Source organism: Vespa velutina, chromosome 9 (genome assembly GCF_912470025.1).
Source record: "Vespa velutina chromosome 9, iVesVel2.1, whole genome shotgun sequence".
Taxonomy (NCBI): Eukaryota; Metazoa; Arthropoda; class Insecta; order Hymenoptera; family Vespidae; genus Vespa; species Vespa velutina.
Genome location: NC_062196.1, coordinates 8943921 through 8970488, shown reverse-complemented (window position 1 = coordinate 8970488; position 26568 = coordinate 8943921). Strand labels below are relative to the sequence as shown.

The 26568-nt window shown below is 42.9% G+C and overlaps 1 protein-coding gene across 5 annotated transcripts in view; it reads right to left on the bottom strand.

Annotated features, from left to right (window-relative positions):
- The window catches only part of LOC124951777 (nephrin-like), a 73358-nt gene that overhangs the window by 5432 nt on the left and 41358 nt on the right, over window positions 1-26568 (bottom strand). For 3 of the 5 annotated variants that reach the window (XM_047500653.1, XM_047500652.1, XM_047500651.1), the window contains exons 2-7: window positions 22911-23043; window positions 21190-21398; window positions 12656-12766; window positions 12308-12511; window positions 2426-2577; window positions 235-379 (exon numbers count right to left, since the gene is read on the bottom strand). In XM_047500653.1, coding sequence (XP_047356609.1) covers window positions 235-379; window positions 2426-2577; window positions 12308-12511; window positions 12656-12766; window positions 21190-21398; window positions 22911-23043 — 954 coding nt within the window. The remainder of the gene's footprint in view (window positions 1-234; window positions 380-2425; window positions 2578-12307; window positions 12512-12655; window positions 12767-21189; window positions 21399-22910; window positions 23044-26568) is intronic. The other 2 variants (XM_047500655.1, XM_047500654.1) reach the window with 2 other exon arrangements.

Below are 26568 nucleotides of genomic sequence, written 5' to 3'. Positions count from 1 at the left end.
AGCGAACGCTTGAATAACGCTAACGGGAAAAAGGTTGTGCGGTTCTACCGGCCGGAAAGGAAAGAGAAGAGAGAGAGAGAGAGAGAGAGAGAGAGAGAGAGAGAGAGAGAGAGAGAGAAGAAAAGGAAAAACGAAGAGAAGTAATAACGAAAAGAATTTACGTCCGTAACGTCAATGACAAACGCTGTTTCAATGTTCTTCGGGCAAGATAAAATGCGTCGTTAATACTCTTACATTGTATCTCGAGTATCCAGTCGTCCTCTATCGGCGCGCTTCCCATGATCGAATTTTCAGCTCGGCATGACAAGTGTCTACCGGCATCTGCTTTGGTCGCCATGAAAGATAAGACGCTGCTGGTCGTGTTCCCATCGCTCGAGGTCTGTAACAACGTCGCCCACAACTTTTATTCCTTTTCTATTTTTTCTTCTTCTTTTTTATTTGTTATTTTCTTATATTTGCTCTCGTTCCCTCAATTCTTATCTCCTTACCTTTATCTTACATTTTTCCACTATATGAATTATACATACGTCAAGAGCTTATCTATCATCGGAAAGAGGGAAAGAATGCTCGAACTCGAGTCAAAATCCTCGATCGATCTGTACTTTTTCTTATTATCGATGCGAGAGCGGGGGGAGGGGGTAAAGAGGAAGAAAAGACGCTGAATCTTTTTCAGCCAATTTCATTGTGGCGGAAGTGCATTTTTCCGCTCCGATCGTCGCGTCTCAGTCGAATCGATAGCAAGTCGCAAGCTGCTCCGATAACACGAAGGACTACGTCGCATCGAGACGTGGCAAGGACGCGAAAGGGATTACGAGTGATGGATGGAAGGAAGTCGTTTCAGAAGCTCTTATTTTTCCCTCGGCGTATATCTCTCGCCGACGAATTTTCGATCGACCTAAACTACGACTACCTACTGCGTATGCTCATTTCTACATTCTCTTATTTCGATCTTCTTTCTTATATGGCCTGAGATATCACGGAAGGAAAGAATTTTTGCTGTGCTTCCGATCTATGGAGTCTTTTTCTTATTTTTTTTTTTTTAATCCGATAAGACGACGATGTAAATATTTGAATTGTCGTACGGACAGGGAAAGATGCAACTCTTCGAAGAAGGGAGAATTACCAAAAGGAAATATTGTTTCAGACTCGATACACTTGGTGCTGTAACACTTTGTTTTGTTGCTTATATAAGAAACTTAAACAAAAGGGATATATATATATATATAATATATATATTATATACATATACATATATGTATGTGTGTGTGTATATATATATATATATACACACACACACACATATACATACATATATATATATATATATATATATATATATATATATATATATAGAGAGAGAGAGAGAGAGAGAGAGAGCAAGGGACCGATGGAGCGTGAGGGGTGAAAGTGGGAAGCGGCCGAGAGAAATACGAGCGGCAAACTATAATCTATAGGAAAACGCAGAGAGGGTTTTTCTTCTTCCTCTTCTTCTTCCTCTTCTTCTTCTTCCACAACGCGCAAAGTTGAACGGTGAGTTCTCTGTTTTCTTTACCGTGGCATATTCGATGAAATCGAGTCGTAAAGAATAGGTATTTTTTTTGGTACGCTGATTGCACTCGCAATTGCGACTAATCATTCGTAAACACGGAGTAATTCGTGGCGGCGTATCAATTAATTAAAAGCAACACCGGCAAGCCGACTGTCACGCATCAATTTAGCTTAATTACGTGCTCGCTAGGACGGTATCCATGGGTTGGCACGTCCGCGCACGAGTGAGCTAGTTGTTGCAAGGTTAAAGGGAGAAGGATGCGAACGGCGCGGTGCGGCGTTATCGCGTCAGTGGCTTACTTTGATTTAAATTACCTCGGGCTCTTAACGACGCTTTTACCGGCGGCTTAAGCCGCGGCACGAGCTCATGATAACGATATCTCACACGCCATTTCGACGAATACACGCTAAGTTAATGTGCGCGAGCACGAGCTAGCCTTCAGGATACGCACACATGGTTGGCTCTATTTTATGGCTCGTATATGGGACCGCTCGAAGGAACGCCGAAGAAAAGGACGCCAGAGAGTCACAAAATTATATACATTGTTCTATCGTACAAATCGAATATCGAAAGCATTTTTCGTTACGTCTTTTCTTACGTCCTACTACTTGTGCGATAAAAAGGGCCAATAATCTGATTCTTGGCGAAGTACTCTTAACGAATTTCTTTCTTCCTACACTTCCTAGACACTATCTTCCTATATCATTGAGCCGGCGCGGCATGGCACGGCACGGCACGGCACGGCACGGCACGGCACGGCACGGCATTCTTCCTCTTTCCCTCTTACCTTTTACTTGACTATTTCGTCGATTTTTAAATTCGATTCGAGTCACTCGCGAGAAGAAGCTATTGGAATTATGATTCCCATTTTCTCACCGTTTCCTTGGAATCCACTAAACGTTGACCATTCCTCCACCAGGTCACAATCGCCGGTGGTCGCGAACCGGAAGTCCTGCATACGAGCTCGTACCTTTTGCCGGCCGATAGAGGCTGATTAGCATCCCTTATTTTCACTTCCAGCGGGCTGACTGAAACAGTTGTTAATTTTATTCCTTTCTCTTTTTTTCTCTCCTTCTTCCTTCTTCTTCCTCCTCCTTTTAAAGGACTTTCTTTTTCTTTTCTCCTTTAAAATGCTACAACGCGTAGGCCTTTATAAAGGCCTACCTTTTCAGTTTCATTTTTTTATTTTTTCCTTTTTTTCCACATCCGAGTCGAGATGTGGCAATAAATTTCTATAATTGCGATGAAAAGATAAATTCTATCTCGTATACCGGAGAACCATGTAATTAAAACATTTTATACGATACCTTAACGCGATAAAATATATCGCGTCGGAAAATAAAGCTGCGGTATAATGCGATCGTTTGTATTTTGCAATAAACAGAGCGGATGGAATATGGTCCATGATAAGCGTTCATGATATTGAAACTCTCGATATGAACGTATATTTAAATAGCGAGAAATATTTTTTCAATTACTTAATGATTTCCTGCAAAAAGTGTCAAAGCATTTGTAATTTCTTTATGCGTCTTGCTACGCGCTGCGTTGGATAAGTTATCGTTGGGTAGACGAGTCATTATTTTCTAGATGAAAATAATTAAAACGAATTATAAGTCCTGCAATTAACTTACGGATCTTGGTTTTGTCTCGTATTTTTAGAGAATCGTTCCCCGCAGGATAATCAATCCTCTCTCATTGTTCTCTCTTTCTAATTCCTCTTTTCGCGATAGCACCGGTGTAACCGAGAGGACGTGCTATACTGCGACAAATTGACGTTGATAAATTCTCTTTGTTATAAAGCTATACATCATTTGTGCTGCGTCGCAGCCTTCGCCAGGAACGAGAATCGAGTTATTCGGAAAATTGTCCACCGTCTTTGCTCGACTTCTCTTTGTCTTTGAAACGTCCACCTTTGTCTCTCTCTCTCTCTCTCTCTCACACACACTCACTCTCCGTTTAACTGTCCGTCTGCCTGTCTCTCTCACTCTCTCTCTCTCTCTCTCTCTCTCTCTCTCTCTCTCTCTCTCTCTCCCTCCCTCCCTTTCCCCCCACCCCCCACCCCCTCGTCGCGATCTTGAAATTCTTTGTCCGGTAAAAGACAAATTTTCGTTAGTGAAATGGAGAAGAAAGAACCGTTCGCTCGATGGCATTCATAAAGTTTAACATGTATATATCGTACGACACGTTAGATACACGTATCGCATGTATTCCCTTCTATTTACGTCGTTCTTATTTTATTATTCGCGCAAAACGTGAGATCGAAGACGTATACGAGTAGTCCTCCTTGATGGCTTTTTCACTGTGCTCCGGTTGCGCTTTGACGGGCCTTTGACGGGCGCATGTTCGACCACGATCGGTCGGTATTTTTGAAAATTTAGATGAGAAGCGCGCATATACGAGGATGCTCTTAGAATATTTCTCTCTATGATGAAAAGGAAGAAAATTCGAGTATACCGTGCGACGTAGCTTGATTAAAAAGGTGTTTTCGAGAGTTCGTTAATTATTGAATGATTCCAATGATCGATCTCTCCTCCGTTAATATTACGTGATTTTGTTTTTCGAACAAAAATAATCGTTCTCCGTTGGATATTTCCAAAGAACTCTATCGTCTATCGTCGTAAAGAGACGCTTCGATGAAAAAGAGAAATGTGTTAGGAGACAAGGTACATATTGTGTCGTACGTTTCAGATACGTACTTTTCCGAAGGAACGAGATTGAGTCCCGTGAGTGTGCGTCGAACGATTCCCATTTTTATAGGAGCCACGAGGGCTTGTGCCATCTACGAGGAAGAAAAAAGTTTCTAGTAAGAGGACAAGAGAATATTGGATGGAAATCGTCAAATGAAAGACGATGCGAAAAGAGAAAGTGAATGTGGTATGTTCGAGGAAACGAAATATTGATAAAAATCATTTTCCTTCCGACGCGTCCTTGAGATACACGCGTGTTTTTCGTTAAAGCGGCTCTATGTCGTGTACAATGCGACTGTACGACCTAGCGAATCTATGCATGGCTAATGGTTATCGATTTTCAAGTGTACGTCGCATCGGTGCTGCCGACAGAGAACGGTCGACGATAAACAAGCGCGGTTCGCGTCGCGTATAACGAGGCCGTTCATTAATCCGCGATTCCGGCTAACGCGGGATTTGTCACGCGTATTATACAAACAGCCGGTACGTACGCGTACCCCGTTCGAGAGTCTGCCTGAGCTGTAGGTTGGTTCGAGTACAGATTGGGCCAGAAGGGATACGAGAAGAGTGTGCCTATGTGCGTGTGTGGGAGAGAATATGCAGGAAACCTTGTTCCGAAGCACTTGTTCTACCTCGTACGTGCCTCTGCAGCGTGCTTAAAATTTAGGACAGTCTACCACAGTCTCTATCTGTAAGAGCGGCCCTGTAAAAGTGGCAAAAACCTTTTGTACGAGATTAGCTCCTATTGCTTTCCGAAGGTCTCTCTCTCTCTCTCTCTCTCTCTGTCTGTCTGTGTGTGGAAGCGAATTTTGCTGATATGCCAGACCTGAGCGCGCTCTTAAAAAAAATATGTGAACGTCGTTAAGGGTACTGGCAACGTTATTTTCCCAAACTGCCTACTCACGTGGATAACGATCTTAGTTAGGTATAGATAGAAATTTTTCTAAGGGCAAGCATTGTTTGGTTTCGCAGGTTCGTTCGTTCGATTCCGGATAGGATACATATTTTATGGTCAAAAGCGACCACAAATAAACGAAAGATTATTTTGGATTTGGCGCGTTTAAATCGATACCGAGCAGGAATGTTATCGTCCCTTGTGGAAACTCTGGCAGATAAGCAGGAGCGTACGGTCACGCGGGTAATTCTCTATGCTGTTCAAATTACCGTGGAACGTAGGATAATCTGTAGCTACGAGTTAAATCGTCCTTTCGCGCTTTATGAGAATCACTTCTATATTTCTCTTTACTTTCATCTCTTGCACGGGCTCGTTTCTAATATAATCTTTATACCGCGTCAGAAGGACTTATAATAACTGTGCGATTTGTCGTCTAACGAGAAGACGAATCGAACGTGTGCCGTTCCCAAACAATTGGGGTTAGTCGTACAAAGGGATTTCGAATATCTCTCATACGCGTACACCTATACTTGATGTATGAAATAAAACTCGTTTCAACGTCGATTTGCCGTCTAGTTTGCTACATTCTCTATCGCCTCTCTCTCTCTCTCTCCCTCTCTCTCTCCCTTGTAGGCTCGAGATCCTTTATCGAGAAATTCATCTCGTCGCCGCGCCGTGTCCGCGGCATAGTGCATTCATTTTCATTGATTTATCGACGCTTTTGTTGACTGTAAATTAGGATGAGTGCCTTCGGTATTCGGTTCGAAGAGAACCAAGTGGAATTAGCGGATAGAATTTCACCGCGACATTTGTAATTCGGTAACTATCTCGACTCATCGAGTCATTCGCTTTGTTTCGCCGAAACGTTCGTTTAATACGCAATTATCTTGACTGTTTGAAACTTATAGTACTTAATGAATGGATAAAAAGGCATTGGATGCGGCAGTTCATACGCTTCAACTTGAATCACATACAAATTTATAATCGTCGCTCGAGCGTGCAATAAGAAAATCCCCAAGTCACATCCTCGCCTGACGATAATTTTGGCCTATGTTTGTTATAGGAGTTTGAAATAGAAATAGGTATCGTTTATAAAACCCCAAAGTGTGCTCTTTTGAAAGGAGAGAGGAGAAAGCTTCGTTCGCGTCGAGCACGCCCCGATATTCCAATGCAAGGGATACGCATTTATTCTCGTTGCAACGTTAAGCCGTGTATACGGTACTTACCTACCGACGTATGTAACTAGGTACTTGCCATATGGTATACATAGTACGTCTCGCTCGTGAGTGCGCGACTTTACGCTGAAAAGCTTCTCTATGGTAGGGTCCGTCCTTTCTTTTCCAACTCTACGTCGATCCTCTTCGGCCTTTTTATCCGCGTTCCGCCCTCCTACTAGACGTCTTGGTAGTCGTCTTCGCACTCGGCAGTCATCCTTACCGCCTAAGGCTAAGCTTTCGCGCTTCTGTTCCTCATGTCCGTCGCACACCGGTAACATTTTCCTCGCTTAGAAATTCAGGCCAGTCTCCTCTCTTGACAGAGCGAGGAGCGAGAGCAAGAGGGAAGGTCTATTCAACGATGCCGGATATCCATTCAGAGAGCGAGAGGGCGAGGGGGTGAGAGAGAGAGAGAGAGAGAGAGAGAGAGAGAGAGAGAGAGAGTTGGAAAGATGTTACGTTTTTAAAAGGACGCCATGGATCAACGCCGACCAAGAAATATTCCCGATGCTCCATTCCCTTTCCTCCTTGCATCAGACTTTTTCTCTAGGAATACGAGAGTAGTTGCAATATTTATTGCCACCTGGCGCCGGTTACCACTGACACGCGTCAGCTTTACCTTGCCTCGACTGTGTGACTACTTGTCCAACGATACACGTTATACAACGTGTTTCGTTCGCTCGGAAACGTCTATTCCGTGCGAATTATTATTATATTATACGTTTCCTCGTAAATCGTCGCCCTAAACTTTCTATTTAATTCTTTCGAGACAATGTTCTTCAAATACTGCTTTTAACGGAAACATAGGGTTTAACTTTTGCTTTAAACTTTTTCAAGTTCAATTTACTTTTACCGAATAGCGACCGAATGGCAATGTCTTTAAAATCACCCATATTGAAGATTTTTTCCTTTTCTTCAAATACACGATTCTCTGCCTGAATTGAAAGTTATTAATCGGTGGAATTGATTCAACCATTGGTCTCGGTCGTTATAAAAGGAAAAAGAGATGGGGGCAATTTCGACGTCTTACTTTTTCTTAACGAATTACGATCGGAGATGATTTCGATGAGAAAAACTCGTGCAGGACCTTTCGAGTTTGCATAAATATTATAAATGCGAGATGAAGTCATAAAAAATCCGTGGAATTATTTTTCTATCGTTCGCATTCCCATCATATCGCTAATATTTATTTTATAATATAAAAATTCTAAGAAGCTTGTCTAAGGAAAATTCTAAAAGATTAAGATAATTTCAACATTGACTATCCTCTATGGACAACGTTCTATTGTCTCGACGGTTTTGATTTTATGACATTAGATACTGCCTATCTCTTCGCTTTTATATGATAATTGCTCGTCTCTCTCTCTCTCTCTCTCTCTCTCCCATTTGATTCGGAGAAGGAAACTCGAGGGAAAAGATGGTATCGAGTATAAGCGCGAGGAAATTGATATAAAGTGTTATATTCGGGCGAGTGGAGAGATATCATTCATAACTCGATCATCTCATGCGTGCACACGTCGTACGGATAATCCAACGCGATGATATCGTAGTACCGAGCAAAGTAATTGTTTCGTCGTCCCGTCGGACAACTCTCGGTTGGCACAGAGAGTTGGCGAATGAAGAGAGAACGTGTACGCGTGTATGCGTGTATGCGTGTATGCGTGTGAGAGAGACGTTAAATCTTGGAGATATTATACCGTGCACGCAAACACCTTGAGGCGACACGACGTAAGAAGTAAGAAGGAGATAACAAATTGCAAGTTGAAATAATGATTTCGTTGCATTTCCTCCCATGTTAGGAAAGGAAAATACCGATCTACGTTCGATCGAAATTGTCGAAAATGATAGCGAAACGTGGAGAAGGATATATCCTTGGAAGATTCAACGAATTGAATTGCAAAGCGAATGAAAGCCAAACTTTGCGGATAAGGATCCTTCGATGAAAAGCGGCCTGCGTTTCGACGCTTCGACCCTCCGTGTATATTCGACCGAGCGTATAAACCTTGCATTTGCATACGTATGCATACGCATCGCAAAGGCAAGTATATAGGCATATCCATGGACGTACGTGCATATTATGTAACACGTTGTTACGTATATAAGCTGGGTGGCAATAATAAATAAAGATAACGCGTAGAATTACTCTGGAAGGTGCAGAAGGACCTCTATACGATAAACGAGGAGCCTCGATGCGATATAATTAATTCTTCTATTAATAGCGCGTGTTTCTAAATAATAACGCGCGCTAATTCGGGTAGACGTTATTATCGTAGATATCGTTCGCGAAGAAAAATTCGCTCGAACAAAGACATTTCTAGGGAATAGGGGGGAGAGAGAGAGAGAGAGAGAGAGAGAGAGAGAGAGAGAGAGAGAGAGCCTAAATATGATAATATCTGGAGAGGGAGTGAAAGGATAGATGTATTTTTTTAAAAAAAGGAGACGTATCAGCCGTTCGAGCGCAGCCGTTAAGATTTTTTTGCGGAGGAGAATCCGCGCTCGGAACGATTCCCGCATCCATCTTGCACGCGCCTTTCCTTCCTCCTCTTTTCGAATCGAGTAATTGATCGGCGAAATTCAATTTCCAGCAGATAATGAAATTCAAGCATCGTCGCGATTCCCTGAGTCTCCGGCAGATGATCGCTTCTTCTTACTCGAGAGATCGCCGAGATCCAGCCACGTGTCTTTGAATTTACTTTTCAACCGTGAACGAGGAGCCCACATCGTCGATGCGGCTTATCAACGGTTCCTCTTTATTCCATAATCCTCTATGAATTTTCTTTCTCTTTATCGTATCGTTCGTTGTACCTGACGCCATAGATCGATCATGGATACATATGGATATAACGAGATAGAACGTTCGATCGGTAAAACGTATTCCGATCGTCGGTCAATATTCTATAAAATATATCGAAATGCTCTACATGCGAGATGTTTCGGCGAGCCGAAACGCAAAATCACGGGAAGGTTTGCTTCTGGGAAGATAATATGTTATCGCGTCTCGAACAATATCAGAACGAAACGTTATTTTTATGGAATTAACAGGAAGATGCGTTTTTTTTTTTTTTTTTTTCTTTTTTCTTTAGTGTCGAATCGTCGCTCTCTTTGAATTTGTCTTTCCCTTTAAATGCAGCTACTTTTAACGTGTCGACGAGCAAGGTGTTGCTAGGAGGGAAGTGTCATTTATAAAGAAATCATTTGTGTACGTCATTCTAATAGCTTCCCTCTTTTCTTTTCTCGCATCGGTAGGAGTCGCGCTCCAATTAGCGTAGGCATTGTCGACCAATGCAATCTCGATCTCCCGAATAAGCACTTTGAAAAAGCACGAAGGATCGCACGTTTAAAGGAGAAACTACTGCTTTGCGGACTCTTTAACGATGACTCTTGAAAGACGGAAAAGCACCATTCCCGACGTCGCGAAAAAAAAAGACGCGCGTATTTAATCCTCCTCTACGTTCCTATATGATCATCGACCTAAACGAATCATCGACCACCCTGCGTTTTCATTTAGCTAGATTTCATTAGCGAGTCTATCTCGATCAATCGTCGAAATAAAACGACGCTTATTCGAAACGTGGCTAATTGTAAATTATTATCTCTTATAAAGTTTCATCTGAAGAAGCCGATAAATATGTTACGATTTTTATCATATCTTCTTTTTCTTATCGTTAACTCTTGATCCGTGTCGAAACTTTGCCAAAAGCATCTTGGTGCAAAAACATAAACGTTTAATCAAATAGGTAGCGTAAACGGAAAATCTTTTCGACGGTTTTATTTTCATATATTCTCCTTATTCGCAAAAAACGCATCGAGCGTATTTAAGGTTATCTCGTACGTTATTAAATCGTTTTCTTTCAATGTTGCGCGAATGGCGTATATAAACTTTGATCGCTTACTCGCACGTCGAAATCGCGTAAAAGCCTCCGGTCGCGGTCGTTCAATTAATCGCTAGTTAATGCGAAAGCTGTGTTGGATGTAGCAGATTATTTCTTTCGCCATTCAACTCCTCGCTTTGTCCACACATTTTTAATGGTCTCATGCAAACGGTATATTTACTTTTGTTCTTTGTCGCACATTCTTCATCTCGTCCATTGTCTTTATTTTTTTTTTTTTTTCAATTATCCTCATTTTTATTCGTTTTCCATTGATGTAGCTAACGGAGCACGACAATTGAATTGATAACATTAATGTATTCGCCATGAAAAAGCGACGTAATGACAACAATAGCAATAACAGCAGCGGCAGCAGTAGCGGCAACAACAACAACAATGATGATGATGATAATAATGATAATCAAGTTGCTTCGCTTAGAGGAAAAAGAAGAAGATGAAAGGTAGCGTGGCGAATATGGGTATCGTAAAATGTTCCTTTCTCGAGCAACGGAATTAACGTGTGGGCACTGATAAAACGTTGGCGGTGTGATAAAACGCGGTGCGGTATTTGCTATCGAACGTTATCGAAGATGTAAGGGTTGGTGGCGCGAGATAATGGAATTCACTTTGCAGAGAGAGAGAGAGAGAGAGAGAGAGAGAGAGAGAGAGAGAGAGAGAGGGAGAGAGAGAGAGAGAGTGAGTGGGCAGGGGGTGAGTGAATTTCAGTCGCAGAGATATTATTCGCCCTTTAATGATCGCACGAAACATCACTTCCCTTGGTTTCACCGTTTTTCTTTTACTCGTCTGTTTCTTTTACCCACTGGGCTCTTACGCACTGTAACCAGGGACAAGACACGTTTCTCTTCAAGAATACAAAGCACCCAAGGGGAATCGTCGAAGCTTCTTAAGCGCGAGGGTAGAAGCGAGTATACGTAAGAGTCTATCTTTTCTACCTACGGCTATGTATTGTGTCTCGTCCATCTTGATTTACTTGTAACATAACGTGCGTATCACACCGCTACCAAGCTATTTGATCTCCAGTATGTGTAGTGTTAGGAAGATTTACGGGATAACATCTGCGCGATCTCTCTCTCTCTCTCTCTCTCTCTCTCTCTCTCTGTCTCCCATTGGCGATAGCAGCAGCAGCAGCAGCAGCAATGGTAGTAATAGTCACTGTAACGATAGGAACGCTTTCGAATGGACGATATTCTCGTCTTATACGAAGAAACTGTAACGCGTTGCATAAATTAAGGGAGCAAGTTTATAGCACGATCGTACGATAACAGCTTTTTATGTGGACACCAGGTCGAGGTAGATGTATCTTTTCATAATAGCAGCGTGCTGCGGTCGAGATTAAACGCGCTTTCGAGCTTGGTCACGTTTAGCCACTCGCTTTCGACGCTCTAAAGGCAACTTGACGAACGGCGTATAGCCAGCCGAAAAATCTCCTATCTTGATCGGCGGCGTATATCTCTTTCTCTCTCTCTCTCTCTCTCTCTCTCTCTCTCGCTGTCGGTGTTTTTCTCGCCGAGCTCGCAGGTGAAGCTAGAAAAATGACCATCGGTTTTTCTGTTATCCCGATAAACATCACCCAGCGTACCGATAGCATGTCAATAACAAAGTACCATCGAAATACCCGGCTCTTCGACCGACCGTAACTCGCTCTTGTGAAAAAGCGATATGGTATTTCTACGATTGTTCGTTCGCACTACGATATCTGCCATCGCGTAATCCACTTGTCTATTCGTCATAAATGCGTTTTTAGTTTTGATTTTTGCTTACCAAACTTTATCCTTCTTCTTCTTCTTGGCCGATGGAATCTAGAGTTGAAAATTCTGCTTATAATTAAAAATATTCGAAGAAAATGTTTCGATTGAAATGAATAAAATATAAGACACAATATAAGGTTGATTTTTCGATAATACATCGAACTAGTAGGAACTAGAGTCGACGATCGGTAGAGGCGAAAAGACTCTTTGAATCGCCGAGAGAATATTTATAGTCGTCCATTCAGCGTATCTACTTGAGCGAAGCGTCGCGTCGCGACTCTTTTGTTTGCTTTGTTTTATTGCTTCGAACGGATAGATACTTACAATTCATATCCAGTCGAATGGTCGAGGACAGCGGGAGCGATCTGTTATTATTCGTCGCGTTGCAGGTCAGCTCCGAGAGAACGTCGTCTCGTCCCAAATTTTTTATCACGATCTCGCTGCGCGTCACGCCGCTACGTACGTTCATCGTTTTGTTATTCATGAAATTGTTGTTACGGTACCAGGTCACAGTGGGCGGCGGCTTGCCTGTGAAGGAAACATATCATAGAAATTGTATTCGTTCAAATTATACGAGATATAATATTTCTTTCTTTTCCTCGTTGGAGACACCACAAATTGATGATTCCTCGCATATCTATTCTGCCTATGTGTCTAAGTATTCTTACTTACCGCCATACACGTCACAGTAGAGCCGCAAGGAGTCGCCATCCGCGTAGGGTCCTGCCGTCTTGTCCCGAGCGATGCCTCTTTCGTCGACGATCACGATTCTGTGAGGTGGAACTGAAAAGTGGACGGATACGAGAACGTAGATATTCGCACGTGGTATTAGCAAAGAAAAAAAAGAAAAGATTCACGGTCGCGCCAGTCGTGCATCTATGAAAAGGCCTCTGCATTCGGCGCTTGTCTCTCTCTCTCTCTCTCTCTCTCTCTCTCTCTCTCTCTCTCTCGGTCGCTCGCCATCAAGCGAAAGTCCGATAACGCGAAATTGGTATTGGAAGATCTTCGGATGCTTCGGATATCGTGAGACGGCATTAAATTGAAATCTGAAATCGATATCGCGCACGTCTAGTTCATAGAAGCCAGCCACCTGTACCTATTGCCGTCGCGATAGCATGGAAAAGAAAACTGCATCGAGCGGTATCGAGCTGGTATTATTGGTAATGCGATGGAGAAATTACAATTGCAAAAAGTCGATACTCTAATTCACGTTACGAGAGGAGGACGGCCATCTTCGTTTTCGTTAGAGAAACATCGCATATGTGCGATCGTATCTCCGACGAAGGAGCTGAATATCAAAGATCATTCTCCTATCTTTTGCTCCTGCTTCTTGAGAGACGTACCGCCCCCTCGTTCAACGCCGTAATAATTTCGCGACGTTCCGCGGTTTGAAGACCGCCATTACGATAATTGCTTCGGCACTTTCTCTCCTTCGCTAGCACGGACAACCATTTCTGGCGCATTTCCTCGGACACAAAGAGAATCGTCTCGTACTTGTTCCTTTTGTGCTAGTAGAAGAGGAAGACGAGTACCTGCCAGATTCTGATTCACCCTACAGGCAAACTACTCCGATCTTAGTCCGTAGTTTTTTCTGTGTAGCAAAATTTCATACTACGGATTGTACGCTATGCCCTTTTTCTTTTACGTTTCTTCTCTTATTAAACGTACGTCGAAATCGGCTCCATATTTCTCCTCTCTCTCTCTCTCTCTCTCTCTCTTAATTTTTTTATTTTTCTTTCGATTTCCCATACACTCTTTGGAAACTCTTGGTTTTCTTAGGCCACGTTTACTAATACTTTTGTTTCCCTCTCGCTCTTTCCCTCGCTCGATCGTATCTTCTAAACCTCTTCTAATCTCTTGTTATCCTTTCGGAGCGAGGCGCTCGAGAACCGAGAAAAGAAACGAGAGATGATCGAGTTTCTTTCGTGGTTCTTTGTCTCTTTTATTTTCTTTTATTCCTTTCCGCAATTGTCACGTTATTTCGTACCGTCCTTCCTTTAACTCTGCCGTTAAGATCTCGAAGCACATGCGCGCGCGCGCGAGAGAGAGAGAGAGAGAGAGAGAAAAGTGTCTCCTTTCCCGAGAGCGTAAAAAGTCGCGAATCGTGAGAACCGTTATCGAATCTTCTCTCTTTCTCACTCTTTTTCACTCGAATGGACGAGTAGGAAAAGGGAAGAGGCGCGACGGTGGTTTACCGCGTCGTGGAATTTTGCCAAGTATTTCCAAGTCTTTTGGAAAGGATCTATGAATGGAATTTAATGTCGCGGTAAGCATCGTAGCGTTTGCACGAACAAGGACGTGGAAGAGCACCGAACGTGTTTTTCCCTTTCATTTTTCTTCCTCTCTTCCAACTTTCTCCAATTCTTTATCTCCCGTGTCTCTACCATCGAAGTCTATCCGATGAAATAAGATTGTCCTATCGTGTTCGGGAAAAGTACCTTTCAACGTTGTTGATTCAGATGTAGGGCGAGATTCGCGAATCCCCGACCATGGAAACGGATGGAAGATGAAATTCGCCCAACGGAATTGAATGGAGAAGGAGAGATAAAGACGATCGAAATTTCATTCCTTCCAGCGTGGTAGATTTCAAGAGCAAACGAGATGTATCCTCGAAGCGCTTTCTCATTAGTCCCGAAGACCGTACGAACGGATCTGATCCTTTATGGCTTTAAGAAAAATATTTTCATTTTGGGAAATCTTCCCCTCCCTTCTCGGACGAGGCGATTAGTCGACGACCAAGTAATTGTCGTCGCGAAGCTCGAAACTTGAAACACAGAGAGACACAGGCCGACAAAGGGAACTTAGGGCGAAATAATAATTAACGGGCTTCTAATGCGTCTTCTATAGGACATCGATACGCGATTATTCCTATGTAAATCGAAACCGATACGAGATCTCGGTCTTTCGATCAGAGCTTCGGTCATTTACGGTCGCTTTTATTTCTCCTTTTGTCATTGCCGGTGCCGTACCGTTGATTTCACTTGGAAACGTTTAAGCGATTTTACTTTTCTTTTCCACCGAACCAAAAGGAAAAAAAGTGATAAAGAAAGAAAACCGATACATCGTTTTTTAATAGCATTACCGAATCGCGCCGACCGCGTTTTCCCGCGAACAAAGCGATTAATCCGGGAAAATTGTTTGCAATTACGCGCATCCGGGTGCGAAGTGCGTGGCTGCTTTATTAATAATGATTGGAATATTACAAGAATGCACCGTGAGATGAAATCCAAATTTCCATAACGAAGTCGAGCGTGCTAAAGCGCATTTCTCGCTCTTATGATTTCGACGGGCGTCGCTATCGCGGCTCGTTAATTTCGACAGACACGCAATTTGTGCATTTTATGCAGCGTCAGTTGGCATTCCTGAGGATAGTATTCGTCGGAGGATCATCGATATCGCTGCCACTTTTAGGAACGCGATCACCACCGCGACGTAACAATTATAATATTTCCTCGAGGTTACCGAATTATACCGAGAATATTAGAAAGAATTTTCTTTTTTTTTTTTTTCGCGGGAATGCATCATATTAATTATTGCGAATTATTAAAGTTTGTCACAGTCCGCCGAGCGGGCTGACGTAAGCCTTTGTTTTCCTTTTTTTTCCTTTTTTCTTTTTGTTTCTTTTTTTTTCTTTTTTCGGAGGAGCGAAAGCTCGGCGGCTCGTTTGTTAGCGCGGCTTATACGCGAATAGTCATCTCTTTGCCAATTCAGCTGCCACGAGAGCGCTCGTTAAGGAAACGAGCAAGAGCACACACTAGTAGTAGTGGATATCAACTTGCTTCTATCGATAACGTCGTCGTCGTCGTCGTCGTCGTCGTCGTCGTCGTCGTCGTCGTCGTCGTCGTCGTCTTTACGTCTAACGTTCGCGATAATTCGAAACTCGCGATAGTTCGAACGCGTTCATTTCCATTTTCTTTCTGTTCTTTGGCCTTCCTCGGCCTCGATTTCTTTATTATTTTCCTCTCGAAAATGAGGATACATAAGAATAGATTTATTCTCGACTATATTCGCGTCGTCATACCATATTACGTGCCAGAAATACCGCGCGTAGTTATACGTGCCATTGAGGAAAAGAGAAATGACAAACTCGAAAGGCAGTGCCGACGGGTATGGGTTCTTTTGACAAACTTTGCCTCGCATAGATTTGAAATGACGTAATGCGAGTGTTTAAGGCTGCGAAACTGCAGCCATCAGGTCCGTGCGCTTGAATTTTCTCAACTTTTACCTTTCCCTTTGCGGTTGTTTGCAACAGACGTTTGCGCCATGTAACTCGACTCTTTGCGAGCTTGTTCTCCGCTAGTTCTCTGCTCCTATCAAGTTTCGCGGAAGCGGAACCAAGGAATTTCAAGAATGTCGTCGATTAGTACGTCCGCGCGTTCGTTTTAATCCGCGTTGGAAAATGATTGATAGACTTATCGGTTCTTCTAGCGCGAGTAACTCGAGCAACTTTCGATATATTCGATACACAAAGGACCATTCGTTTGTTATTCGTCGTTCTTGCTATCGCCTCCGAGAGTTTGTTTGGATGGACCAATAAATGGATAGAGAGAGAGAGAGAGAGAGAGAGAGAGAGAGAGAGAGAGAGGAGGGAAGGGGAGGATACTCGTTCGCATCTCTCTTGCGTGTTCACGCGTGAATTTCGACAAATTCACCTCTTCTCCTCTCTTCCCTTTTCGAACGGATAAATCGATCGATCTCGTTTTTTTCCATCCTTCCGCCACGAAATTTGATCACCGAGATACCCAAGAGCTCCGAAAGCGCTTTTATTATTCAGCTTGGATAGCTGCGCGCGTTCCTATTCTCAATGTTTCCCCCAAATTTTATCCGGTGGATCGCGTTCTACTCATCAACGATAACTTTTATCCGTTCGTAAAATTTTTATCCGTTCGTGAAATTTATTCGCGTGCACGTTACGGCTAATCGAAAGAACATCCTTGTTCTCTTTCTAAACCTTACCTTCCTACCTACTTCCTCCTTCGAACGACTTACTGTTCCTCGCAAAATGTGATCGAGATATTCGGCCATTTAAACAACCTACGTATCCAAGTACGTATCGTACGTAAGGACCTACAGAGAGAGAGAGAGAGAGAGAGAGAGAATTCTGAGGCAGAGTGTACCACGAACAGCGTAATTATTTCCTTCCTCGAAAACTCAACGTGACGTCCTCGGATCTTCCCTAGCTTCGCGAACGAGGACCTTCTTCCGTGATTTCTAACAGGTGCGGCCTTTCTATTTACCGTCGGTAACGACGAGAGCGAACCGATTACGGAGCTACTTTCAAACAATTGAATTCAAGTACATTTTCAAGCAGCGTTTCAACTACGTCCGCTTCTCCAAACTACTTCGTACGTCCATCGACGATGCTCTTCCCGTTCTCGTTAGCAAAATCCTTTTTCCTTTTATTTCTCTAGAACGTGATTGCATTTATAACGGTAAAAGTACTTTTTAAATGCGAATTAACGGCAGAGCCGTACTTCTCTCTGTTTCACATAAACCGAATCGATCTTATCTAATACACTAAATCTTGGCCAATCATTTCCAATAGATCCCTCAAGATTCTAACTGCTGAGACAGTTCTTCTACGCGAGATTTCTTTAGCCGGGCACCTGTCGCTTTACAATTAACTTTTTCGATCTTCATTCGCAAGCACTTCATAGAAATGTCGACAAGTTGGAAAGCACGAACTCGATCGTATTCTAGCTCATATTTACTTCCATCTTCAACAGGAATGTACATTTCCATCGAGTGTTTCCAATTTTGCAAATGGCTCGACGTCTCTTCTATTATATATTTTCACAGTCAATTTCGCTCATCAAAGCGGATGATCGATAAAGAGAAAATGAAGGGAAGAGAGAGAGAGAGAGAGAGAGAGAAAGATGGCATAGCAAAGGAGAAAAATGAGGAGAATCGAGAGTCGCTCTGATTGTTCGAAAGAAAAAGAGCTCTCGTTTAATAAAGAGGAAAAAAAAGAAGGAGCAAGGTCGTTCCCGTTGAATCCCTTCGTCGAACATGGTTTTACGTGTCGTTTTTTCGCTCTCTCTCTCTCTCTCTCTCTCTCTCTCTCGTCCCCCACTTTTTTCTTATTAACTTTCTACGAGGGAATTTCGACTCGATCGTCTTTCGCGTCTGCACCAGATGCATCATCCGGACGGAAGTGTACTTAAAAGTAAAATACTATTAAAAGTTCGAGGTCGAGAAGACGAGTGAGAGAAAATCCAGATCGATTACCTTTCGAGAGAACAATTCGAGCGAAAGGTTACCGCCTCTTTTCCTTTCTTCTTCTTTTCTCTCTATCGCGCGCGCGGCCCAACTCCCCCTCCCTCGGCAGCGTCCTAACTAACCCTCATCCTAACGTCAACGGATAGCGCCAAAAGTTTGTTACGGAAAGGCGATTTCGTTCGCAACTTTGACGGGTGATCAAACGCATTTGATAACACGGGAAAAGAGGAATAGGTAAATTTCAAAGTCTATAATACGGAAAATTTCACAAATCCGTGGGACAGTTGATTGTAGAAAAGATGTGCGTTATATATTCAAGTTTGAACATGATTTACGATTATAACGCGAGTCGTTCCCACGAAAGAGTTCTCGCGTTTCACAGAGAAAGGAGTTTGTAAAGCTTCTTGAAAATCGAAGAATCGATGTCTATCGTATATCGTGACGTGCCGCAAGAAGTACGCGGTGGCAAGCGTCGTTTTTCGAAGTAACGAACTTGATAAATTCTTTTCGATCCAATTTATGACTCTTCGTTCTTATTCTTCTCTTGAAACGTAAAAGACTTTCTCGACGGTTCGCCTCCTCGATTCTTACTTTATTTCCTTTTATTTTTCGAACCTACTTCCATCCTTATTCCGTCGTTAGACCATATTACTCCTTTCGCTCGTTTGCTTTCTATAATAATATATTTACCCGTTATTAATATCACCTTACGTCGATATACACTTTTATGATTGCAACTTTGGATAGGCCAACGTGAACCAATCGTTGGATTATTAAATGGGGGCCTTTAGCGAAGGAGCGATAGTTTATTCGAGCGCGAACATCATCGAATTAATATCGGATTACTCGAAGGTAGACTATTCGATTTGATAACGAGTAACGTCGATCCCTCGCAGCAGATACATTTATTTATACCTCCTCGTTACTCCTTGCGATGGGCTTTGCCACAACAAAAGTACAAATATTTAATAAGAGAGATTATTGAGGTTGAAAAATGAGTGGAGAAAGAAAGAGAGTAGGGAAGCGTCTTGTCGGGCATTCGAAAACATCCTCTGGCGTGACATCGCTATCCGCTCGCACTCGTGCCCTCTCCTCTCGTTCCTTTTCTTTTTTCTTTTTTCTTCTCTTTTTCTTTTTTTTTCTCTTTGACACAGACGGCTGTTGGCTTGCGAGAAGCGCGATTTAAATTCCTCGAGTGCTCTCTTTAACGCCGTTTCCTTTTTCGCTTTTAACGAAAGGTCGCTCTCTTCCGTTCGCGTTTATGCGCGTACGTGTTTCGAAAACGACACGCGCCTTGCGAACACGCGGGAGAGAGAGAGAGAGAGAGAGAGAGAGAGAGAGAGAGAGAGAGAGGAAGAGAGAAATGAAAGAAAAAGATAGAGAGACCGATGTGCAACTAGCAATTTTAGCAAAGTACGACGGAAGAGTAGTAGGAGGGTACCGAGGAGAGCGGAGAAAGCACGTTAATTGGCGTTCATCTGGAAAAGGTTTACCAACGTTCGCGTTTACGAGGGCTTCTGTCCGGAGCATGCTCCGGGTGAGGTCGGGGGTTGTTCGGTAGAAGGGGCTAATTATCCCGCGGGAAAAATTCCTCGGCACATGCCGAGGAGAAAAAGCAACGAGACCGGCACGGCATGCTCGGCCAGGGCATCTCCATAACTTCTGAACGGGATTGTTAATTGGATTCTTTTTTCCCTTCTCTCTCTCTCTCTCTCTCTCTCTCTCTCTCCCCCCCTCCCTCCCTCCCTCATTCACTCTCCTCCCCCTCTCCATTGCGTTATAACAACCTCTTCCTTTTCCCTCTACCCTTTTTCCCTTCTTATTTTCCTTTCTTTCCTTTCTTTTGCCGGAGTAGTTCATCTCAACGTTCAACGTTCTCCGCCATTCTTTTACCAATGCGCGTGGCCCCGCTATAGATTTCGTTCCTTTACAACGTCGCGATCGCGAGAGAAATCCGAGAAACGTTTCAACGTTTAAGATACACGGAAACGGCGTAGGGGCTTCTCTCTTTTACTTTTTCGTTATTTTTCCTTCAATTCAAGAGAGATTTACGTTTCGGATGCGAGATATCGACGCGACTCCGAGCTCGATTGTCGATAAAAAAGATAATTCATCGATCGCTTATATTTCATAGCTTACGCCTGGAAAAACGCAGTAGGCATGCGCGCTAGTAGGTGATGCGAACGCGTGAAGAAATGTGCGCGCACAGGAGAAACGCGATAGATATTTTCTATTCGTATATCGAGGTAGGTTCTCGTATAACCGGATCCATGCGTGCATACATACGTTCAACAAATGTCAACTGCAGAACGTTGACTATAAATCGAGACCGTTGGCCTTTTGCCGTTTGCCGCGTCTACTGACGAGAGACGTATTGTTAGATTATAGTGGCTCGTGAGAGAGCGAGGACGACCGTTCACATATATCTAACGTGCAACATACTGTAACGTTGTAAGAAGGTAGGAGACATCCAGTGCGACTATACCGTGGAAAACCCTTTTGAAAACCCCTTTGCATCTTGGAAGCTCTCGCGCGCGACCTTTCCAATGCGGAAAAATGTCAAACGTTTCGGTTACGCTCTCGGAGTATGTATCTCAGACTGAAATCTCACACCAGAGGAATAATATCCGTTTGGTACGAAGCCCCGAGTATTTCCGTGTTCCTAAGAGATTTCAAGGAAGAAAGAAGAAAGCCGGAAAAGGAGAGAGCTGTAGTAATACCGCGCGCGGCGTGCATAGATGCAAAAAAAGAAAAAAAACAAAAAACAAGAAAAGAAAAAAAAAGAAGGCGACCCCGGGGGGAAGAATACGAATTTTGAATAAAAACTCAGGAAAGATTTGCGAATATATCGTTGAAAGTGGATTCGATCGAAAAAGAGTGAATTCGATCGAAGCCACTTTCCGAGGCTACGTTCCTCGTCGGTAGAAAAATATTCTTACGATTAAGGGAAATGAAAGAGATTTGTCGAAAGATCGTTTCGTTCTTACCTATCACCGTTAAATTGACTTTGGAGTTTCGCGTTTGGCCGATTTGGAAGTCGACCCGACACCGATAAATACCAGCGTCTTCCTCCCTTATGTGATCCACGCCCAGCTCGGCCGGTTTCTTGTCTGGCATGAAGTAAGCTCGACTCGAGAACACCGTGTCGTCCGACCATCTCTCGGCTATACCAAAGTCTCGATCTCTGGCGTCGACGCTGCGACAGAATCGCTTTATTATACCGATGAGTCTCGGCTCGTGACCAGCTGCCTCGAACGAACACACGCGCGCGCGCGCGCGCGCACACACACACACACACACAATCTTCAATTCTCAAATTTGGAAGTTCCTTTCTTGCGTGCGAATGTGTCGAGGGAAAGGAAGAGCAACGAGAAATAAATTTTGATAATTTCAACGGAGAATATTTAAGGATAATTTACTAAAGAATGGCACAATGCGGTGTGTGTGCGCGTGTGTGTGCGAGGGAACAGTACCTATACCTATACTATATATGTATATTACAAGTACGAGTATATCTGTGTTAGCGACGTGCAAGCACGAAATCGTTTAATCGTGTAATCCATCGGGTAGTTTCTACATATATGAGTTTTAAAGCTTTTCCTAGAGCTTCAAATTGAAATTAATAAGCCGTGAAAATAGTATTCATTATCGAGAATTTTTGTTCGTTCGGGTGAAACAGTGTATTGGCGGATATAAAAATTTAAAAGAGAGCGTTTCTTATAAGATTAGCAAGATTCATTTTGTTTTTTTTTTTTTTTTTTTTTCCTTTTTTTACGAGATAGAAAATGTTTCGATCTCGAAGTAGACTCAATTTTATATTTATTACTACATATCGTTATAGATTCTAGGAAAAGCTCGGCTTTCAATGGAATTTTTGGACGTAACGCTCGCTCCTAACGTAATTCAATGGTAACAGGTTTCCAGTCTTGGCATTATTCAGATAGGATCAATTAGGACCAATTACACTCACTGTTTGGTAGCGTGAGCCAAGTTTGCGATACCGATTACACTGCGGCATTCCATGACTATATATTTCGCATAGTTAACGTGCTTACTCGATCGCGGATGTTGTAAGAACTCGCTCTCTCGCGTTCTCTCCACCTTTGTATGTGTCTCTTTGCGCTTATATCATAAACTCTCCAACTATTTCCAAAAGTTGCTACTCCGAGCGACTCTAGTTATTTTTAGGTTCGCGATTATGAGTAGTTGGAAAACTCATTTCTCAATGCTTTGTACGGTGTAGAAGACACCATCTAGATAGTTTAGTTCGCCGAAAGACTTGGCGATACGTGTTTGTGTGTCTGTGAGATATATATATATATATATATATATATATATATAAAGTGTATACATATATATATATATATATATACACACACTTTATATATAAAATGTATACATGGCGCACGCTTATGTAGGTATATAAATAGGTATGTATCCCCGATGCGAGACGAAAATCGAGTTCGAAGGCAATTTTCGGTTAAAAGCGACCACCAATCTCGCATTGTGTCGACGAGATGTATGTAGCCTGGTGCGGACCGATAGAGACAACGACCGACGCCAGTTTGTACATTCGTAGATGGATAGAAGGATAGATAGATAGGGTATGTATGTGTGCATGTATTTGTGTAAGAGAGAATACAGTAAGGAGAGAATGCGCGTATTTGTATGTACATGTTGGTATATGTATACACTGATTGCATCTCACCTGTAAACCGATGTTCCAAGATCCTCGCGATACCAGAGCACAAGATGTACCGAATCTCCTTCGTGGGTAGTTGATATGTCGCAGGGAAGATAGGTGGGATCTCCGACCAGTGCCACGATGTGCGATATGGGTACTAAACAGAGAGAAACAAGGCCGGTTGATATGAAATTCAAAGTGGCGTTATACGCTTGCTGGAATGTTTATCGATGAAGGTAGGAGAGACTCGCGCGAGTCCGAATGGCCTATTTTATCGTAAAGGCTCGCGCGAGTCGAGGACAAATATTAACCGGAACAAATGTATTAGCCATCCTCATACCCTTATACTTTCCCCGCGACCGTTTTATCATATCTCTGACTTTGGTCGATAATCAAGTATTCGCCGGACACCGGGTCAACGTAAATTACGCGATAAAATACGCGATAAAAATACGATACGCGCGTTCTCGTCCTTACGACGAGAGTGGCTCGTCGTAAATTTTTGACCAAATTCCCAGCGTTACTCAGAGGCCGGAGTTGAGAAAATATTGGTGAAATAGGAACGCGACGAAAGGCTAAAACGATAAAAGTCTATTTTCTATACGTTGGGAAAAGGGATGTAGATTCGCGTTGACTTTCCATGAAAATTTATCCTGAAGCGCCTATAGAGAGAGAGAGAGAGAGAGAGAGAGAGAGAGAGAGGAGACAAACGCAAGAGAGCCGCAGGTGCGATCGAGCTAAATCGACCGTTCGAGGGTTTGGCGAAAAATTTCTATATAAGACGTGTCTCGTTCTTCTCCCCCGACTACACCCCATTTGTCGACGATTCGTCGATATGCCGAATCTGAACCGATCTACTGATAGGATCGCGCCAAGAGAAAGCTACGTTATCGATACGATACCTTCCCCTTTTTCTCCAGCTGCGCCGTTTGACGTTTACATTGGTATTTTATAAAGGTATATACATCGTTTATACGTCATACCTTTGTGTCGTAATCGTCATATATATATATAGCGGGGCCGATGCGGTACGGTGTTAGCAGTTGCCGATTGGTCGGCCTAATCAGCCACGAATCGGTCGAACCGAACGATCGAACCCGACCACGGGGAGAAATCGATAATATCAAAGGGGAATGGCATTCCTCGTTCCAGGAACATCGCTTTCCGACGAACCGTCGCCCGTCCTCCTTCTGATTTAACTCATTAAGGGTATAAATTTAAGGGTAGGATCCCTATGCTTCGCCTCGTAGCCAATGTTCGCCGATTAACGATCGATAAAGATATATCGTTCAATTACCAAAATACGCTTATGTATACACGTACGAACGCCTAATCTATGGATATAATATCATTATGTAGAATGGTCGATAGTATACGTCGATCGATCCAAAATTAATAAAAATTTGTACAAATTTCTTCAAAGAAGAGAAACTTATCTTTTCTACGATAGAAGAGATAGACGTGGCCCGCCCTTCCATTTCCGTCCTTTCGATAATTTTCTTCCTTCGAATTAGTACTGGGGCTTGTTAACGCGCTCGTTCCAACAACAATTTTCAACGGTAATTAACGATCGTTTACTCGTTAAAACGTACAGCATTGTCGGTACAGCCTCTCGCCGTCTAAATTGGGAAGAAGAGCGTACGGGAGGAGAAACGAGATCTCTGAGGCTCGTTAGAGGACGATTAGCTCGTAATATGTGCGAAAATGCTTTGTCATCTCTATATGTATATGAGCTAACGTTGGTATATTTTAAACGCGTTCGGCGCGCGCCTCTGCATCGCGGCCTTGCATTAACGCGAAATACAATCGTTTCAAACGGACAAAAAAACGATATTCTCTTTAGAGAACCTCTTTATATTTAAGCTTTAGCGCGAACGTTCGAGACGTTTTTTCCTATTTCTCTCCTACGTATTATATTGTGCAGGTTCAGATCCAGAGGATGGGCGGGTGGCCGTGGGAAAGGGAAATTATATCGGTTATTATTTAGTCAGTTAATTGCAGTTCACGTACCCGCAGAGAGTAACGGAGGAATAACGACAGACGGCAGACGGCAGACGACAGACGACGAATCGACGCGCGTGTACAGGTTCCGCACTTATTGTAAGCGCAGACCGCAGTTTCGAATTAATAGGATTTCGTGCGGCTCACGTAGAATTTCACGTGTACCAATGGGAACGATCCAATTATTTACTTGCGATTGTTTCGCAAGCGATAACGAATAGACGTAGAAATAGGTAGGGGCCGACATTGAAGGTCTAATTATAGAATCGGTAAGAGAGGGTAATAGGTGATACCGCTTTCTATCTCCTCGTTCCTACATCGCGTCTCCTTTCCTTCTATTCCATCTATTCCGACTAATTGCTCGCGATCTTCGACGACGTTCAAGTCGTTTTAATTCTCTCCAATGACTTCTCCCGCTCGTCTCCTCGGCGTATCCTCGTTCACGCCTTTTACACGACGAATATGAAAATTCGGTGAAAAGCCGCTCGTACCTTTTTTTATTCGGCTGAAATAAAGAGGAACGCGTTGGTAACACCTACTCGACGTGGTTATGGTCGGTTTTCCTAAGGTGATCGGCTTCGAACGAGCCGATCGATAGGCGCATAAGGAAACAACAACCTTGTTGAGGTTGCCCCTTTGTTCGAGAGGCTCGTGACCGAGAGCGAGAATTGGGGTGTTGGAAGTGGCAAAAGTTTTTCTTTTTCTTCTTTTTTTTTTTTTTATATTTAACGGTAGAAAGAAGGAAAGGCTAGGAAAGGCGTTTGCTTGCCATTAGAAAATAGTATCGATGAAAATACACGGCCGTCGACGTATCGCCGTGCTTGTCCAAACTCGCAGGCGCAGTCGTACTCGCGAATTATTCCTGCAAACATTGTCGAGACCCTTATTCGATAATGTTCATCGAACATGCTCATTTTCCGTTACATCACGTTATTAACCACACCTTGTCATTAATTTTCCCCCTGTTCGCGTTAATTTGTCCAAATTATGTACTTCCTCGCGTCAATATTGCGACTAGCAAATTATTTGAATTGACTCGAAGGATTAATCGGCTCTCGTACATAAAGTCTGCATCTATACTTATAGGTGGGGATGACCAGGTGTTATTTGTAAACTTTTTTCTTTTTTTTCTTTTCTTTTTTTTTTTCTTCTTCTTTCTTTTTTTTGTTACGCCGTCGATCATATTTCATCTTTTTCCTAATTCGGCCCATACTTTCTTATTCTCTTATTCTTTAGAAGAAGGGAAGATGAGAGAATAGAGCGTTATCTCTGTTCTTTAGAAATGCGAGTGGCCAAAGGTCGTTTAAGTAATTAGCAATGGCAGAGAACGGGGCCGATACCGCAAGCGGCCCATTTGGCCGTTCTTTTTTTGCGCTTAATGAGATAGACGATCGATTTTAGGATGAGCCTTTATGCTTCTTCGTATAAAATAGATATAAATCGAAAGTACGTTCGTACGTTTAACGGTACGATTCAGCGTCGATCATTCTTCTCGTTAAGACGATAAATTTTTTATCCGACGGCGATCAAATAGCCGACGAATATGAAAAAAGGTACGATAAAAAGGTACGATAAAAAGGTACGATATGCGTACGTCTAGGCTCGCTAAACGCTATATCCGCGAGACGTTTGAACGGTGTTAAATGGAATCGAGATTATCGTCGACGGTGTGAACGTCGAC